At 38.2% G+C, this 20,529-nt stretch overlaps 2 protein-coding genes across 5 annotated transcripts; both read right to left on the reverse strand.

The window, feature by feature from the left end:
- Positions 1-7,817: 7,817 nt before the first annotated feature.
- On the reverse strand, positions 7,818-11,360 carry LOC139990956 (synaptic vesicular amine transporter). Its single transcript, XM_072010623.1, has 7 exons — positions 11,007-11,360; positions 10,502-10,711; positions 9,667-9,933; positions 9,465-9,505; positions 9,063-9,209; positions 8,472-8,793; positions 7,818-8,302 (listed from the first exon to the last, which is right to left on the reverse strand). Exons 1-7 carry the CDS (start codon positions 11,092-11,094, stop codon positions 8,085-8,087), a joined length of 1,293 nt encoding a protein of 430 aa, XP_071866724.1. The 5' UTR covers positions 11,095-11,360; the 3' UTR covers positions 7,818-8,084.
- A 1,428-nt stretch (positions 11,361-12,788) lies between these two features.
- On the reverse strand, positions 12,789-20,160 carry Boss (G protein coupled receptor bride of sevenless). 4 transcript variants are annotated; one of them, XM_072009646.1, is made up of 9 exons: positions 19,543-20,159; positions 17,885-19,477; positions 17,656-17,784; positions 17,043-17,531; positions 16,301-16,810; positions 15,352-15,840; positions 14,688-15,028; positions 13,950-14,186; positions 12,789-13,318 (listed from the first exon to the last, which is right to left on the reverse strand). In XM_072009646.1, exons 2-9 carry the CDS (start codon positions 18,006-18,008, stop codon positions 13,061-13,063), a joined length of 2,577 nt encoding a protein of 858 aa, XP_071865747.1. In that variant the 5' UTR covers positions 18,009-19,477; positions 19,543-20,159; the 3' UTR covers positions 12,789-13,060. The 4 variants fall into 4 exon arrangements, with proteins under 4 accessions (XP_071865747.1, XP_071865749.1, XP_071865750.1 ...); XM_072009648.1 differs by having other exon boundaries at positions 13,998-14,186; positions 17,885-20,160; XM_072009649.1 differs by having other exon boundaries at positions 12,789-13,313; positions 17,885-20,160.
- Between the last annotated feature and the right edge of the window lie 369 nt (positions 20,161-20,529).

The following is a 20,529-nucleotide window of genomic DNA, read 5'->3' on the forward strand; positions in this document are numbered from 1 at the left end:
GTTATGTGAGATTACATAAATATTGGTAAGAATTTTTATTAGTTTCGTAAAATAAATATTTAAAAATTCTGAAATACTTAGGAACGTACATTACAATATTGAGGAAGGTTACAATTTTTAGACTCGATATCGTCATATATTTTTCAATAAAAAGAAGGTTCACTTCCCTCGTAATCCTACACGGTCCCTAAATTTAACTTCCCCCTCGATTTTTCTGCTTTCAATTGGTGCAATATTATCGTCAACATCAAAGCCTACGCTTGTTTCTTAATACAATAAAAACACATGAGAACTTTCTTTGATATATCCCCTGAAAATTTACTTTCCTCATCCACTTTCCAATCATCAATGATACCAGGAACATCGAAGAAACCAATATCAACGAGATCTAAGTCATCCGTGTTCATCCCCAACTTCTAATCCCTTAACCCAAACACGCCAGTCAGTAGAGAATTCCTACCCAAACGGGCCAAACACAAATCACTCCCAGCATCGCCCCATAAGCGCATCCTCGTGTTTCCCATCCACGTGTACACGTCCACACGGTCACGGTCTGTCCCGCGTATACACATCCAAATTCACGTATAGCCGCTCGAATCGATATAGCGAAGTTATAAAATTGATCCGATATTAAGCTTTTTACAATGTAGCTCGAGAGAGATTCAGGAAAATGCGTAGTCAAATACTTACGTATGTAAACACGCGACTAATATTCAATTCCCAAGAAACAAACGACTTCCATAAGTAAATTTTATAAAGTGTTTGTAACATTATTATTTTTCTGTACATTTGAATTTATGCGGTCGATTGATGTGTCCGAACAGTTCATATAATATTATGAATTATTACATTTAGTGCAGTTACCTATACTTATCTTTTATGAAAAGTAGGAAGGACATATTTCTTGTATCAATTGATAGTAGAGACGTAGGAAATCTCGAGGATGAAGCGATAATTATCTTCTCGATCGTTCGCTTATTATTTTATTACACTAACAGAGAAAGCTAATGTCTATTACAATACGTTGTTAGTAAATTATAACAGCAAGTTTAATTAATTTAATCTAATATATATCTTCCAATTCATCCGTTCTAAATTCTTTCTTATATTATTAGCTTCTCGAAAAACCTTAATTCCTTGATGTACGACTTGGCCATATTTCTTCTCCCAACTATACGCACACATCACCAAATTCAGAAAGCAACGTGGTCGCGCTCGCGCGAATTGCAATGGACCAGGTTAGGCGCGAACTTTCCACGGGGGTTATGCGTGCGCCCGTAGCCAAGGCACACAGACACATCCATCGTCCGTGTGCCCGCCTCGGGAATAGCTGGAAGATCGATAACGGAGTACGAGTCCCGGACGCAGCATCTCCCGTGTCTGCTCGCGCGATTTTCCACCGAAAATTTCTCAGAGCGCCGCCGATAGCCGGCGTGCTCCATCGATTTGACGCCGTTCTCCGTCGGCTAACCGTTCCCAGACGTTTTGTTTAGACGCTTCTTCATCACGTTCGTGTTTCTTCGGTTCTTTTTACCATGATACTTAGTTATAGAGATTTGCTAGGTTGATTCTTATACTTTGAGCAAGGTTGTTGAGGCATGTCGTGGGCGGAGGTTGATTTAGAGGTTGGCGGACTGTGGAGGATAGAAGTTCGTTTGGCGAAATTGTTGTAGTTCGCAGTTAGTAAATTGTATATGTTAACGAAAAATATCTACGCGAAACATTGTTTTTAAGTTGCTTAATAGTTGCGAATATTTATCTGCGATTTGTTCCTTATTATACGATCAATGACAGAGTGGACTAAATTAAAGAAATAGAGAGGGACGGATTGCGTTATAAGAGCATAGATTGGAAAGAAAGGAAAGCAAAGTGGGATAAGAAAGAAGAGGAGAAAAGGGAGGAATGAAGGGAGGTAGAATATAAAAAAAAGGGAGATAGGGTAGTAAAATAGCAAAGGAAGGAAGGGAAGAAACAGAGATAACAAAATGGGTAAAGGGAAGGAAGCAGAAGTGTAGCAAGGAAGCGAAGTAACAAAAAACGGGTCGAAAAAAAAAGGAAAATGGGACAGGGGAAAGCTAAGAGGAGAGTTTCTCTTGGGAGGAAGGTAAGGTAGAGAGGGATGAAAAGATTGGAAGCGAATAGAAAAAACAAATAAAAATAAGAGGAAGGAAGAAAGAAGGAAGGGAAAGAATAGGAGACGAAAGTCTTACAAATTTTGTTTAAACCTTAAGGAACGCAGAAAAGTTTGGCGACGCACGACAAACAGACGCACAAAGATTGTTTGTTACGCGATGGTATAAGTTTTACACGAATGTTACTTGAATCTTCTTTTCCTCCGGTATTATATATTCTATTGTAGGTACGAGACACGTGATTAAGGTTCGCTTCGTATGTAAAACATGTTCTGGAAACGTGGTCGATCAGAGTTTCGAAATTCAACCTGTTAGGGTGCGCAAATGCGTCTAACTTTAGTCTCCTTCTTTTTCGTACGTATCTAGCGAGAGATAAATTTTTATCAACGCGTAGTAGCCGCTTCAAAATTCTATAAAACTGCTTATCAATTTCTGTAACGAAACATACAAACGTCTTTACTGACCCTCTAGGAGGATTCTCCGTGTCTTCTTTAAAGCGAATAAATTCGAGGACCTTCGATATTTTTAATATTAAATAGTATAATTAAAAATTCTAATACAATTAAACAAAAAGAAGGAAAAAGAAGGAAAAATAGCGCAGGAGGTGGCGTGGCGTATCGTTTTTCAATAAATTATTCGCCCGCATGCGTGTCTGGCTCATGCTGTGCCGTTTAAGCGCTCCGGGTGTTTCGTATCTCGCCCCATAAGGCGAGCTACAAATTATATCTCGAGGACACACAGGTAAGCTATCGATTCCGACCACGCTACTCGCGCCATCGTTCTTTTTCTCCCGTTCGACGGCCGTTTGTCTTACCGCAAGTTTACGTTCCCTCAGTGTGCTCGTGAATTAAAAATCGATGCCACCGTTACGAAGGTTCGCGCCTCGTGAATCTTGATCATTTGACGCGTATTCCCTAAAATCGTGCTTTTTTGTTCTATTTTCTATTCGAGTATTTCGTTCAAACATTTGAAACACTATGCAAATTTTCGTAAGGGTTCGTAAGAAAAACAGATCTTTCCAAATTTTCGACATTTTCCCAAAAAAAAATTGAAAAGTATCGAACAGAAATTAAAGATGCTAGATTATTTTCCTGCTTCTCTAGAAGAAGACAAACGTGGACAAGGCTTATTTTTATCGTAAGCCCTTCGTATTGGTATAAAAGAGTACATACTAAAATAGAGTACAATATTTGTGTAGACAAAGAGTATAAATCTTCTGGATGACGTTCCAAACGTTTAGATTGCAATTTAAACAGCGTACACATACGAGTACTAAGATCGTGTTATCGTAGATTTTTTTCCTGGATAAAGATCCAGCAGGTTATGACTTTTTCGTTTTAGATTCGAAAATTGATCAAGGGTTTCATTGGTTAGGTACGCGAAAGTTTAAACCACGAAATTACAGATAGAAGATATCGAGGTTTGGAAATTGTTATTGCTTCGCCCGTTGTAGCGTGTAGCAAATATCGTAATATAGGTATAAGACCCGACGAATTTGTTTCATCGTTGCAAATTGTTTTACCTTGGAGGATTGAAAATGGTGTGTACCATTTGTGGAGTTTAATAAGTTTTCTATAGGTTGAGGGTGGTTAGATAGCTTTCTTTGAGTTGGCCTTTTCAAGTATGCATAGAACCATCCTGACGCACTTAATTTTCAGTTGTTTCTTGATAGTTTTTTCGTTCTCTTCTATTTATAAGTAAACGATATCGATGAACAGTTCAAAGAAAGAAATTTCGCAAGATTCACAGATTCGCAAGTGGCAATCAAAGTCGAAGAAAGATAAATTGTTAAATCAAATTAGTCGACAAAGAGAAACGTGACTGTTGAGCTCGAACATTTCAATTGGTATAAATGTTTCGTGTGCTCTTTTAAAAGTTGTCCGAATTAGTATCGTTTTAAAGAGCACCCAGGGCCGATAGATGCTGTGAATATTTAAAAACACGAACTGTATCAAGTGTACGTACGGTGGTCGAGGTATTAACATAAATAGGCGTTTCTGTCGATAGACGATTGGTTTATGCGAGAAGGTCAACCTCGATGAAAGTAGAATTAAAATGTAATATTCAATGCAGAATCGATTTGCAAGCCGATATCTTGACTTTTGACCCCTATAGAACCTGAATTTAAGTAATCTTACGGTGCACGTGTTATAAAATTCTTGTTAGAGGATCTTCGTTGTTTAAAGTGTACTACAAGTATACGATATAAGTAGAAATTTATTATAGAAAAGATATTATTGAAATATTTTTATGGAAATCCTTCGGGTGGATCGTATCGAAGCCACTTAAAAGTTATTTGACAATTAGGACAGAGAAAGACGCTTGAATTTATTTGAAATTACTTAGAGGTCATTAAGATTATTTCGTGACTTTTTGAGAATAGTTGAACGTCATTTGAGATTCATCCAAAACTATCTTTCCGGTCTCTTACATTCACGATTATTTCTTTCTATTGCTATACCATCTACAAGGATAAAGGACATGTTTTAAGTGGATGATCTCGATCGCTAGAGAAAGAGGCGTTAGTAAGAGCGTAATGTGGCTCGTTAGTTACGAAGAAGGGAAAACGTAGAACCGTAAGAGAAAAGAGGACAAAGGACGGATATAAGTGCTGGCTCGCCCTTCTTAAATTCTGATCGAAATCCTGAATGTCCGCTGATTTTATCCGACCTTTCCGATGTTTCCCTCGTTACTAACGTAGTTCGTGCTCAAATCTTTCCTACGTACGATAAGAAAACTGGATAAACTTATCTTACTTGCGAGTTCCGAGACCGTTCTTGGGTTATTTCAAATTTTTCATCCGATTCTTACGATGATATTTATCAAGCAAAATACAACGTTAAACAGATAGCGAATGTTTATTCACATACGTTCATAATTTACGAACGTATCCTCGTTGGAGATTTGTTTCGTCTTTAATTAATTTTAATTAAATAGCTATTATACGTAATATGCGTTTTACTTTGGATTGTTTTACATATTTTTGCATATTACGCGCATTCTGTACATTTTTGTACTTTTAAATTTCTTATAAATGTATAAATATCTGAGTCTACTTATCTAATACTTAGTCTACTAACAAATTAAAGAATCGATATCCTTTTCCAACATCTAATCAGCACACGTAAAATCTACGCTTTAAATTTCAACTTTTTAAATTTAACCTGAAAATTCGATATTCATTAATCTTATTCCCCTCGAAGCAATTGTCAAACTAAAATAAAATGGCCAACGAATTAAAGAAACAATCTCCTTTTCAATATGTATCACATTCTATTCGCTGTAATATCAAAATTCCAATTTTTGTCAATTTTCGTTCAACGTTTATCAAACTCCCTATCCCGGAGCAATTACCAACGTCGAACAAAATTTCCATACATCGTACATCAGTGAAGTGACCAAGTAACGAATAGCTTGACGATGTTATTTCTTCGAACGATTAAACGTATCTCAACAGGGGGTGCGAACGAGGAGGAAAACAAAGGGCGATGCAGGATTTCCCAGAGGCTTCTGGATTCCACGTGGAATGGTTGTAGCTGCAATACCGATTTCCAGCCTCTACTAAATTTGTGCCAGTATACGACGGCCATTTTCACACACACCCCTCGCTCCTCTGCCGGTTCATGACTCCTTTACCTGGCCAACCCCTCGGCAATAGCCGTTCCGAACCAAACTCTCACCCTCTGTTCATGGTCTTTATTTCGAGCCGGATTGCAACCGTGCGAACATCGATTTTCTATTTATGGAATATAATTTAACCAACGTTATTGTAGGATTACGGCGACGTTAACGTCATCCCACCACCAACCCACCACCTTTAAGAGAGGATTTAATATTCTTTAGGTTACGAAGGCGGGATGCTCGTTCTCCGTTTGCTACGATTCATGGAAGCTTTTAATTGGTTGTATCGAGCGTGCATGCGAAACTATCGGTAGTTTACGCGACTGTAATTTCGTAAATATACCGTATAATTCGAAGCAGATTTTCTTGTACTTTTTCTCCTAGGTGTAACATAAACAGTGTTTCATTTTGTCCCGTCATTCGGTACCAGTACAACGATAAATTCGATGTTGTGGCTTTTTTCGTGAAAGCATAACATAAAAAACGTAAGCAACGTAAAAACGTAATAGCTCATAAAACCTTCCTTGAGGGTAGTAAAAGAGATCGAGATCCGGACGTTGTGGAAACACGAAAAAGCACGGGAATAAAAATAATTGGACGGACAGTTCGCTGAAAGTGTGTTAATAGAGTTCTCTTTAGTTCGGTATCTTCATTTTAAGGGCCAAAACAAAGGATAGTGATATTAAATACGATATCCTATATATTTTTCATCCCGCAGGTTCAACGCAAAAACGTTTTTCACTCGTTAAATATTTCAGCGTGGGTAGTTACTGTAGAATACATTGTCGTAGAAGTATATTTTAATCCACATTTGTTAAAGCGAACATTAAGAAACTTATGATTTTCAGATTGCTAATTTCTATTTGACGATATACTAATATTAGCATATCCGACTACTTCTAAATAATAATTTCTCGCGAAATTACCTTCCGACATTTAACACAACCTACTAATCGGAGACGATTATCGAGATACCTAATTAGTATTTAATTACAATGAAATATCGACGAATTTGTTATTTTTCTTGATAATTTCTTTGCTCCTTTTGACGATGAATACGAAAGGATCGTTATCAAATATCAATGTTTCCATGCTGTTGTATTATCGGCACGCCGACCTAATTACGCTGCTAATTTATTTGTGAGCAATTTAGCGAATAATTAGGAATTAGCGATTAGTCGTTCGACTAGCCGATCGAGCGTCGAGCACCGGTTCCGTTTATCGAGAGAACCGCGTATGAACCGCGTGCGCTCAGATTCTTGTTTGTGTGACACGACGCGGTTTCCGTTCCACGTGAAAACGACCTTTTGTAGTATTTTCGTCAGTGAAAATAAAAAATACAACGTGTCAACGGTACAACAAGGAGGTGTGGCAATTTTTTAAATATTTTATTCCATTTTATATTGCTCGGTGCTGATCAGTAAATTTTGAACATCGGAGGAACTACTATTTGCAACAAATTTCTGGCAGTCGTTGTACATTACCATCATTCTTCAGAAAAGAACCAAATTAAATATTCTATGTGTACGTTTCATTACTCGTTCTCCGACGAAATAATTATTCATTTATCACTGTTATTCAATTAATTTTAAATGCGTAGATAGAAGATGCGTATATATAATTTCGATAAAGAACAGTCCAATTTCTTGAAATTTAGAAAACAATTGTGAACGTCGTCGCGTAATGTCCGCGGGACGTTACTTGGCAATTTCCAGGATGCTAATTTACTTCGTTATAACTTACGACGTTGAGCTACTCTCCGTAGTATAGTTGAGTCGGAATACAATGATGTTGCTAATGTTGTTTCCGAGCGTTTCTGGGACATAAATTCGTAACAGAGTGTCCATGAAAACTACTTTATTAATAATAGTTAATATTAACAGATCAAACTTCTCTGTAACGGTAAATGAGATAATATTCAGTTTTTTTATAAGCAAATAAGCGCAATACCGTTAATAAAAATATGTTGACAAAATACAATATTTTATTTCTACTTTTAAATTAATTCAGTAACTTTTATACAAGATGCACGTAGCTAATTATAACTATTTCTTCGCTTAGCTAACGAATAAGAAAAAGATACTTGGATTAGGTACAGGATATTACAAGTATTATGTCGTAGGAAGTGTATCTATTTAACGTTTAATATTTTATTTATTCATTGGGAAAAATATTTAAGGATCGTTTAATGTTTTTACCTTTATTTTTCGTTACCTCTTAAATTGGGTTAATTTAACAAAAATCAGATATTACGACTTATCCTTATAGAATTACAATATATGTATAAAAGAGAAGTTAATCTTGGTAATTGGTAGAAGCCGTTAAATTATATCAGAGATCGTCGTCAGAGTCTCGAAAACGCTCGTACTTGGCCACTGATTTCTGAAAGGTCTCGTAATCCTTCTTTTCATCTTGCTGAGTTAATAATTTTCTTCTTTCTAAGGTGAGGTATATCAGCAAAGGACAGTAGCCGACGTTCATTAAGCCGATAATTCGCATGACCCATTGGAAACCGATCGTCTTCACCATTTCTCCACCCACGATGGGACCTTGAACAAATATTCGTTATATTATATGTTATCTAAAAGTTCCTTTATTCATCGCTGTATTTCTGTCAAATTGAATTTTCTCAATCGAATTTGTTCGCGAACAACCGCCTCGAGCATTAAAAATATTTTGATTAAAAATACTTTTATAGAGCAAAATAAAATAGCTTACCAAGAGAATAGGCCAGACTAACAGCCACTTGTTGAATCGAGTAAACCGGACCATAATTACCATTTTGGTCCACGAAGCTAGCCAACAATGGCACCAGAGCAGCGTCCGCTACCCCAATACCTAAACCCATTCCTAAGTGTGGAACTGCCAGTTGAGACATTGTCTGCGAGGATGGTATCAAAATGACACTTATACCAACTAAGAGCATGGCAAGAACAGCAATTTTACTTCGTCCGTAGCGGTAAGCTATCATGCCGAAAAAGTTGGTCCCAATTAGATAGCCCACGCTATCTGGAATGAACACTGTTCCCAGTTGCCATTTCTAAAAGAAATTTTTCTATATCTCTGTACTTTTTATATCTTGTCGTAATTGTATGTACATTCTTCATACTAGGACTACCAACAACTAGAAATATGTATCGAAAATCTAATAATAATAATAATAATAATAATAATAGGAAAAGGAAGACAGGCACGTATCGATTGATCTTTTTGGTTATTCTGATAATTCTAGCGTTAATCGATCGAATTGGTGACTCGAAATCATTGGAAGATAAATATTATAAGAGTAAAGTTGATACTTTTGGTAACCTTAGGTTTTATGTGAGTTCGTAACCAGATTGGTAAGCAGGGCTCTAAGATAGCCATCGGTGATGTTGAACACCATATAGCTCCAAAAATTATTAGTACGTACGGATCGCATAGCAGATGTGTCCAAGACGTTTCTCGATCGGTCGACTAAAAATTTCGTTTATCGTGTTTGTAAATGAGATAAAAATCAGTAAAACTGAGTAAATAATAGAACACTGAATAACATTCCGCTGTAATAAACGCTGTCCTACTGTATTCGTGCGTGACAAATTTTCAACGAAGAATTTCGTGGAACTAATTTTGTTATTAGTTCTATACTTGTCAAGTGTAGGAGGATCGTCGCAAGTTTAATTGGAAGAAGATATTCTATGTTACAGTGTATATATAGCACATATTATATACCTCGGTGTTCATTTTGACGTCCAATGTAAAAATCTGCAGACCTGAAAGGAAATTACCATTGAGATCGTTGAAATCTAACGCGTAAATGCTTTATCAAGGAATCATTTCTACCGTGAATCTTATAAATTCTAATCTTCAATTTTCTAAAAAGAATCCTAAAATATTAAGTAGGTATTGAAATAAAAGTAAAAAAGGTTCGTACAAATAGTAACGACGATGAAACAAGACACCAATAGAAAAGGTGCCATTTTTCCTTCGAGATCGTAAAGGACAGAACCAATCGGATATCCAACGAGAACACCCAACGCTATGCTTCCAAGAACGAAACCCATAATCTTGGACCTCTTGTCCTCTTCCGGGTACTGTGAAGCGACCAACGACATACCGGAAACGCCGATACACGCGGAGGAAATACCCTGGATGCTTCGAGCCAGAAACAGCACTTCGTAAGTTTGGCCAAACGCGAACACTGTAATAGTTGTCGCACTCAGACGATGTCTTTGTTCTTACTCCGTCGAGCTTTTGGTAGTATTGTAAAATGCGAAATACCAGGTTAAATATAAAGTGAAGCAGTGTTTTGGACAAGAGAAAACTTGTTGCATTCGAGTGAAATAATAGTTTTGTGTTAAAGAATACTATGCAGAAATTGAATGTTTCTTTCAAGGTTATTAATACATTATCCATTATAGAGATTTTTGTAGCTACGATATTAAGCGTTTATTTCCCTTTTAGTAGTTAAATTACAATAGTTTTTAACTCGTCGAGGAATTGAGAAAAAGATTTGCTCGCGCTTCTTATTAACTATTCTCGATGAAGATTTTGAAAGTAGTCTGGTCGAAAATTTTAGAAATATAATTTTTAGCTTCGTTTGATCTTGTTTCGAGAAGGATTAACGAACGTTATTATCTGTGATATTTGTGATAGTTAAAAAATTGTTTCGCACGTTTCTGGGAAAATTGACGACTTTTGATAGGCAAGGCAAATAGCATCGTATCGTACAACCGGTTTAAATAATTAGAAAAGTAAAATGAGCTTACGCATCGCCGCTAGTAGGAGACTTAGATTTCCAAGAAGCAATGGTTTGGTGTATCCAAAAGTAGCGGTAAAGATGCCCACAGCTGGATTTAGTATTAATTGCATCAGCGCCTTTGAGCTTAACAACAATCCCACTCGACCATTCTCGTCGTCTTCATTGTTTATCGTCGAGTTTCCGTCCAAGGTGCAAAGATAGTCAGGAATAATCGGCACTGAAATATTTTCTATCGTTTCGACGATCCACGCAAATAAAGTCGATGTTTGTATAAAAAATCTTCAAAATCTTCAAATTCTCTTTAAAAAGAACAATTTCTAACGTTTTAACGATCATTAATGTTTTACCAACGGTTTCTAAAGTTTCTCTCTTATTTTATCTTATATTATCTAAAACGAACAGTTACGAATATATTTGAACCAAATTAATAATATACCAAGGATCTCTAAAACTTTGTTAAACATTTTATTTGCTTAAGAAGACCGATTACTAATATTCGAACAACACTTTACCAACAACCGTGAGCAACACGTTGTCCAGAAACAGGCTGAGGTAGACGACAACAACGGCGATTGCCCTCGAGTTTCTTCCTGTCTCCATCGTTGTCTTCGCCCACGTTGAACCGAATTCTCAACGAACCAAACCCTTGAAGTACTCGATTACGATCGCTCGAAGCTTCCAAGGACATAGTCTCTTAGTAGAATCGATTCTACCCCATACCCTTCCCATCGATCGGCAAATTTTTTCCTCTTTTGCGCGAGATCACACAAGTTGAGATCCAGTTAGCCGTCGACTTGCAGCAACTTCTCTTCGAATTCGCTTCCTTCGATACCAGAAACAGGGTTTTATACGTGACTGGAAAGCGAACCAGTCCCGATCATGCTTTTATAGGTATCCTGGCTGTGTCCTTGCGCAGAAGCTTTTTCAGAATACGCGAGTTGGAACTCGAGTGTCGCGGGCCCCTATACACGACTTTCACGAACCGATGCACTTTTCGATTTATAGTTGTTACGGCCGCCTTATCGAACACCGCCAGCCACCCTGCTTTTCATTATTTTTCGCCCGATCGTCACATGGCGTGGAACTAAACCGTCAAGAAGATCGAACGCTTTTACGAGATTTCGTTTAGCTTGAGAATTTAGTCGACTTCTTTTTGTTGCTTGCGAGGTTTTCTTCAGTTCGGTTCGGTTCGATTCGGTTTGGTTCGGTTCCGTTTTTATATCAAACGGTCGTAAATTCGTACCATTAACTTTGCAGCTTAGGCATTTGATCTAAGAGTTTGCCAGGCCTTGGATCTAAAGATTGACCAGAGGGTGGACGAGTCATTTCTAAAGACAGTGGATTCGTATTTGATCAACTTTGAGAATTTTGTCCAATTTAAAGGAAAATTAAATAACCAGAGAAACAGTTTTATACGTTAGAAATTTTCCACTCGTTTCGAGTAGTCCGTACACTTGCCGTGAGTTACAGCGGACGTCCGTGACGTGCCACTGGTTTCCGGTTACGGCACTGTCATCGATATTCCTTCGGCACGTACACCTGTGCCCCGATTGCGGAATTACGTTCGACCATAACGCAATTTCGGCAGGGAACACGCGAAATTGCTTCACTTGCACGCGCAACCCCTTTCTACGTGCAAAAGAGGCTCCGTTCGTTCTCATCTCGTTTTCTACTTTAATTATAACGATAATGGCAGACGGAGCGGCTTTCGCTTCACTGTGAAAGTCAATCGAACGCTTGCCAACAATGTTTAGTAAATTATATCGATTAAACTGTTATTCGAAAAGGAAAAAGAAAGGGAAGCGAGTATAAAAACAACGTAAATTATCTTTAAAGAACGGGGATCTGCGTAAAATATTCTTTGAAACGAATAATGATTAATAATTAATGATTAATATCGTAGGAGTGGACGCATAATTGATGTAGGTTCGAATCACGGTATCCGTTGTTGTCATAAACGAAACACTGTTATGTATTCGTGCTATAGTCGCAGAGCGTCATCGTTACAACTTTCTTACTCTTCGTTTTATTTCTCGACGATTGACCAGCGATTCAGACGTACAACGTAAAGTTAATACATATAGCGATTGAAAACTATACAAAGTATTCTTTGCTAATTTACTACAAACAGTGACAATAATAAGTAATAATAATTAAGGTACGTAACCCGGGACTAGATTATAATAAAGTAATTAACCACAGAATTTATTATAAATTCTAAGCTACAGACACACGATGATGCGCATCTCTATACATATATTGTTCATATAGATCAACGCAAAGTTATTTTATAAATTTTTATATTTCCGTACGACGATAAAATGCACTCGTTGATCAAAAAATTTATCTTCTCGTTCAAGAAGTCTGCAACCACAAAAATCGACCAATCGAATGGAAATAATTTAATTCGCTGGAAATACGATCGTCTGTACGATATTTAATCTTTAATTGGAATTCTAAGATAGTTGGAAGGACTATCTTTACCGCTTTTTATCGTAAAACGAACGACGCTAAACGAAATTAAAGCTCGGTCGAGGATTAAATTATTTATAATACGATTATTGTATTAAAATCGTGTGATTCTGGTTATTTCGTCGTGTTCGTTTTCTTCACAAATGGTTGCTTCGGTTTGAGTTAACCTGGGGCTGCTGGATCGCGCAGGATAGATCTCATCGTGAGATTTACGGCTGGTGGAAACGCTACCCTCGACGTACACGTCGGTCTCGATGCAGTCTTTGTCGTCCTTGGGCTTCCGCTTCCGCTGACATTTTGGCCGCGCGTACGTCGTATTCGCGTTGCTCCGATCCACGGGGCTCATTCTTGACTGCAAATGTAATTTCCTTAATTCTTAACGAATTATTTTGTTTACGATTCTATCGAAAAGCATCTCGTACAAGAAGACTACTAGAAATGTTTTGATTCGATAATTCCGCTCTAACTATATAAATAAGTTACTGTATTATCCTACATCGAAAAAGTATTACATCCTTATTTCAAATAATTATTCTACTATAAGTAATAGAAATATCGTACGAGCGAAACTAAATCTAAATTTATTGAATCTATTTCTAGGAACGAAATTCAGAAGCTTCTTTCGGACAATTTCTAGGTCTTAGTACGAGGATACGTAGTTGGTTAGTTTTCGATTCTTCGGAAACTCTATTTCTTTTTTCGTATACGCTTATTATAAATACTACATCTGTATCTCTATGCTCTATACTCTATCATTTTCGATAATCTAAATAGCGTTTCACTCTGGTGTTTGCATCATCATCTTAGTCGTAAATCTTTGCAAACTTTGTCTATGATACGATATTGCATAGCAAAACGTGTATCTCACACAAGATACATAATATCGCGTTATAAGCGAAAGAAAAATTTTTGCATCGAGAGATTCGCTAGTCCAGACGAAAAATGCAACGAAAAATATCTACAGAAAATATAAAAAATCTCACGTCCGCATCCTCGATGCAGACTTGGGGTACTGTGTAAGAATTATTCACTTCTCGCATCTCCGAATGGTAGCCATAATTGTTGTATCCGGGAATTCTTTGAGTATCGGGACTTCTAATCTGGCCTAGATACTTCTGATTTGGACTTGAATTTCCATAATAGTTTGGATACGCGGATGTCACCTGCAAATTCGTCATACTTCCTCCGCCAGAGTGCACGTAATCGTAAAATGGTCGACTCTGCGTGAATAAAATGTTTTTTCATGTGGATTTTTTGCCGTGTAAAAAGATTTTATTGTAAGAGGAATTGCAAACAACGAATTCTTTATTCGATACAGTATGTAAAAAAAGGTAAAAAAACGCCTATTTTTAGAGATATTCAACATTTCCAAATTTTTAACTCTTTAATAGCAGGAAACGATAGAAATTATCAGAGAAAATAGAACAACAGATTTACAAAGAATAACGTTTACTTTTAGAAACGCGTGTTAAATGATCTTGATCGAGGTTTATTTTAATTAAGGTTTAGGTTATTAAAAAAAATTAAAACTAAAAATTTACAAAGAAAATAATTTTTTCGAAACGTTCGATACAAATTTTAACTTTCTAATGCCTTAAAGACGTAAAAAATACGCAAAGTCTAATAGAAAATAAAAGTGATATTCAAACTACACGAGTGTCGAACGTAATACCGACAAGCAATCCATCATACGTAATAACATCATGTTTCATTGTCCTGACCTGCTTGACGATCGTATTGATCCTGGGATCGGGTGCTAGATCGGTCGATCCGAATCTCTGTCCGAATTTCTTCCCTCTGGCCAAATGCGTGACCATGTAATAGGTCCTTGGTATCAGAACACCGATAATGATCAGGTACGCCGTTGAAATAATTCCAAATGACACGACAGTGTCACGACATTCTGGTTCGACGAGGATGAAACAGGTGAGCCAGATGGCCCAGACGATCAAAAGCCCGATAGAAGTGCCGAAGAAACACTTTCCTTCGCGATAATTACGCGGCAGTTGGAAAATGAAGAAGCACACCATGAACAGGATGATCAGCAAAAATATATCGTAGCCTGGAATCGGTTTTTATTAGTTGGATTTTATGTAATTACTCCTGGAGCGTTACAGGAGACACTCTAGGGACACTTTGTGGAAATTGCACGTTTCTGGAAGGATAGGTATAGATACGCATACATAGATAGGTAGTGTTGGTATTGGGTTTCATCGAGAACGCGAAGCGAAGCGTTTCCATCGCTGGAAACAAGATATAAACATACTCCCTTTCAGAAAGCAATATCTTCTTTTCTAAAACTAAAAGATAACGGTTACTAACTAGCAAAAGAGATAAAAGATAAAAACTAAAAGAAAAAAAAAAGGTGAAACGATGGCAATTTACCTAAAAGTGCGACGAAGAACAAACTTCTCATAACGACGGCCGGATCGTCGGTGCTAAAAGCGAAGAACATAATGGATATCGCGAGTTGCACGCAAAACATAAAGAACACCATCAGTCCTTGAAGATATCCGTTGATATGAGCGGTAAATACACCACCCTTGGAAAAAAGTAAGAAAAATGCTCTGGTTAGCATAACGGAGAAATCCAATCCAAATGCGAGGCTGGTTACGAGGATTTTCCTAGAGTTAAGGTGCTCAGCGCCTAAATAATCGTCGTTGATGCAGAACAGAAGCACCGTTTGCAACGTGAACACGTTAGCCAGTATTAGAACGATCGTTAATGCTGGATTGCCATCGAGAACGTCCTCGACGATGAAGCGGTAGATAATGAAGACGGCAATCACGCCGCAGGCGAACGTACCGCACACAACCACCGTCAGGAAAATTGGTATCCAGTTGCCTGTCTTTAATAAACCCCTGTCGAGTGTATCTGCAACAAACCAGTAACGTTAGCTGCACCATTGTGTTCCAGTGCTAGCGAAGTTTTATTAGAAGTTTTATACGTTAAGGGTGTTGGTGGAGAATCGGGAACGTTGATGAATCGGAGTGATTTAATTCGAAATTTTTGCAAGGACACGTTTCCATGATTGCGCTTCTGTAAATCTTCGATTAAAAATCTTTAGAATCGATAGTTTTTAAACTATTTTTTATATGTTTCGCTCTGGTAGCCGCGATACATCGAAATATACATTAAGTTTAATTGTTGCAAAATATTACATCGTATTCGCACACTCTTTATCTGACAATGTTATATCCAACTCGATCACATTTTCGAACGTCTTTTGTTCGATGAAATTCTTTCTCTTTTTAATCGTTTAAAAAGATTTCGTGTTTGATAATCAGCCTAAGAGTGAACGTACTAACGGTATTGAAAATCTTGATCAACAAACCTTTGGCCACACCACGGGAGCCAAATTTCATCTTGAAATTCGCGCAACTCGCGCAATTCTTCGCGTACTTCTTCAAACAAAGCTTCGGCATCTTCGGCACTCTCGACTCTGGCGCGATTCTGAATTTCGAATTCGCTGGCTCTATTCTATACGCAGCCATATCGACCATCTCTTGCTGGCTCTTCATTGCCACGATATACTTGATCGAGTGCGATTTCGGCACTATGCGGAGTGCGTTGTACACATCCACGTTTCGCATTTCCTGTTTCGAATTCGGATTGAAACGTGGCATCGTGCACGACTCTATCCCTCGAGGACAATTTCGTTTCTGAAGATCTTGCAGCAATTGAGCCAGCTCGGCAATAGCTTTGCCGATACCAAGCAAATGTGGCGAATGAATTACAGGATTGCTCGCTGCTTCGACAAATAAATCCGGCGAGGAGATTTCCTGCAGTAAGTCCGGGTTAAAGGGCGAAGTTCGTAAGACGTACGAACCTGAAGGGATTAGGTCTGAAAAGCGTATTTGGTAAATTGTATTATTTCAAATTCTGTGTTATCAGAAATTTGGGGAAGCGAGCCAGAGATTCGCGGAATAATATGGGTAAATTACAATACGATAACGAGGATGGTTCTATTTCTTGATCTGTTTCTCTTGGATTCTTCGAACAAAGTGTCCCACAAATTACAAAACGAAAAATGATAAATTAGAATACTTTTCATAGATGATAAATAACATTCTCACCGTCGACGTTCGATCCATCGAGCGGCAACGCGATCCACGTTTTTCTGGATCCTTGCATCTTTTCTCCTCTTTCGATCCATTGTCGAATATCGTTTCTCTGCCCGATCACAGCGATCACAGCTTCTCTTTCGCTTTCCTCCAATTCCAAAGTGTCTCCATAACTTTCCACGCAAATTCCAGCCTCCTTCGTTGTATCGAGAAATAAATTTAACGCGAAATCGTGATTAGCGAGAAGCGCGTCGATCGTTTCGAATCTAGTGCTAAGGTAATGGACCATTAGACTGATCAAGGGCCTTGTCAAATTCTGCTCGTTGTACGTGCTGATAGGCAACACGCTGTAATTACGAAGTGGTTCTAACGTCGTCGCGTATTCCGATGGTAATAGTATTCCCATTTCGTAATGGTTCGTGCACTCTGTATCCACGGTTGTTTGCAGCGCTTGTTTATACACTGTCGTTTCGTCGTTGCAGGTGTCGAAGATTTTTAGACCTAGAATACGATAAAGAGGACTTTTGTAAAATCGAATCGACAAATTTTTATTTAAAACCGATCTAGAACAAAGCGAGTAAAATTTTAATCTACAAATCGAATAAATTACCAATATTTTACTTACCTAACGAAAGTCCAGGAATAGATTCGTATTTATTCAAAAGATGCACTACGTACGAAGCGGTGAAGACTTCCTGGAGACCGGTGCTGCTCGTAGCGTTACAGTATGGTCCGTGATTAATATTCAAGAACACTGAACAAACCAGGAGAGACCAGTTTTCATCAACGAACTCAAACACGACACGACACAACTGTAACACAAATACAAAGCGCACGGTACAAACTTCGCTTACCAGACAATACTGCGTCGCCAGGAATCTCGAACAAACTTCTATTCTTCGGACATATATTTTGATCCTCCATCCCTAAAATCGTCTGCGCGACACTCAACAAAATTATCAGAACGTTGGACAACATCTTTCTTCTTAAAAATACCAAACTAGGTGAAGTCGTTCGATCGCTCTTCCCTTTCTAAAAGAATATCGTGACATAAAGATTCCAAAGGGAACAGGTTTCCGTCATCGTAACCTGTTTAATCGATAGTTCATTCAGAAGGGATGTTCCGTTCTCTTCGCTCGATTCTACCATGATAAATTAAATTATCGAATTACGCTTCTTTCTTCGAGAGAACTTTTCAGAACATTCGTAAAGTCGTTAATAGAATCGATATTCCTGCGAAAGGGAATATTCGGAAAATTTTGTAAAAGGAACGGTATTCCGTTATCGTAGTCTACTCGTCGCTCGAAGGGTCGGTCGAATTCTTTTCTCCCGATTTTAGCGACGATAAACCGAGTCACGTAATTACGCTTTTCTCTTCGAAAGAACGTTTTTAAAAGTTCAAAAATTTGGTCGAAGGAGTCGGATTTCGGAACCGAAAGAGAAGTCGAGTTCCTCTCAGTCGCTTCTACAAACAAAAAATACCATCGATGACTAGAATCGTTCGATCGCTTTGTAGTCTTTTCTTCTCTTCTGCCCTTTTTCTTTTCTTTCTCTTCTTTTTTCCGATTATCGAGATGTTCCACTCATGATTTCGCTTGTATTCCCAGAGGAGTCTTCGAAATGTATCCAACGGGGGGATCCCCGATGAAAATGGCGACGGGACACGCAGCACGTGTTACTTATCGCGATGAGGCCTTTCCATGATCGGATCCATCAAATCGCGTGATAAGCGCCACTCCGAGGATAACAATCGCCGTGGAACACGTCTCTTTACGATTATCGTCATCAGCATTTCGGAATAACTCGGCTTCGTACACCTCCTCTGATATAAATTGATATTTTTTCCTATTTCGCGAACCATTCAACGTTTCTTTTTCTATTTCAACGAGTCCAGAAGGTGAATCGCTTTTTGCTGTAGATGCCCCGGGTGATAAAACATTGTCGATAGAATATTTTTTGGGTGTTTCTTCCTGGTTTTTCAATTCTTATAGCTTGAAGTTGAAACTCGGAGATTTGTTGGTTCCTAAAGATCGAAGAATTTAACGTCGATTAAAGTTCTTATCGGAATAAATTATGGATGTTCTTCTTTTCTCTTTGATCTTTGGAATTTAATTTAATTATAGTCTCCCTCGCTTCTTTTTTGGTTTTCTCGAAATTCATATACACATTGGAAGTTCTATCGGCTTCTGTCATAAGGATGACATTTATCAGATCCACGAAAACTTCTATATGGATCTCTTATCTTTGATCTTGAAAATTTATGTTTACTCCTGTAATTATTTCCTTTGTAATTATAGCGCTTTTCGTTTCTTCCTTGTCCCTTGGAGTTCAAACTTGAGATTTTATTAATATGCAAAGTAAAAACGATGCTTTTTCTCGCGATAGGTCCGATAGCGATCTATCATCTACTTTCGGCTTATCGTTACTTGTAAGGTTACGCCATCGTTCTAAATTTAACAAAATCTTTGTTAGGATCGCAAATTTCTCGTAAGACTGTTTACTTACTACTTACAATCAGAAAGATTCACTGGACTTTCATCGGATTACCCGTTCGTTGTCTTGAATTTACTCACAGTACTCTCGGTGCTTCTTTTTTCCAGTATACGGATCATAATAAACAAATCTAAAAAAATAAGCACAGGCTTAGCCGAAGCACATTCAGTTTTCCAATCTTCTTGACATCAAGCTCATTTTTAATTCTTTAAAATCTTCCCATCGATCGTTCTTGCGCTTGGTGGAACCCTCCTCTTTCACTTGTCAAAAATCAACCTATCGAATCTGCCCAAGCAACTTACTCTCGACTCATCTCGTATCAAACTATCTCCACCACTGTTAAATTCACGTATCCGCTACGAAAGGCAACCGCATATCCGTAGAAAGTTTTTAAGCAAAGTCGAAAAGGCTGACTGAGCCGCTTATTTTCGGTGGCTATGGGAGTTTCGTGACCGGTGCGCTTTGGGGAGCAGCTGACGCGCACTGCACACGACAGTGACCACCACGGAAGCCATACTTCGGGTCCTCCCCCTTCTAAACGTATTACACGTTCAGTCGCGTTGAGGCCTGCAGCCATTTAAGCGGCGCACGTATGGTTTAATTGACAGTCCGGGGTCTCTTGTTTCTCGACCAGAGAGAGAGAGAAACAGAGACAAGGGGAGGTGTTCCTTTTCGTAGATGATCGAAAACGACAGCGAATGATTCTTTAGTCGGACGAAAAGGTAACCCAGTTCCGGGAATCCGTGTCGACGTCCTCGTTGACGATTACGCGTTCTTGAGTCATACTTTCTTGATCTCGAGGTACAGGTTGTTCTTATCGCGTGACCGCTTGGTGTATCCGATTGTAATCTGCTGTCGATGATTAATATTGTATTAAGCTGCTCTTTAGGGTACGAATTGTTGCTTTAGCTTTGGCGCGAAGAACAGCGATCGTTTTGCCTGGAGGATTCGATTAAGAAGAAAATGGGATTTGCAAGGAATACAGTGTTTTTGAAAAATGGAATTT

The sequence above is a fragment of the Bombus fervidus genome, chromosome 9, assembly GCF_041682495.2.
Source record: "Bombus fervidus isolate BK054 chromosome 9, iyBomFerv1, whole genome shotgun sequence".
Classification (NCBI taxonomy): Eukaryota; Metazoa; Arthropoda; class Insecta; order Hymenoptera; family Apidae; genus Bombus; species Bombus fervidus.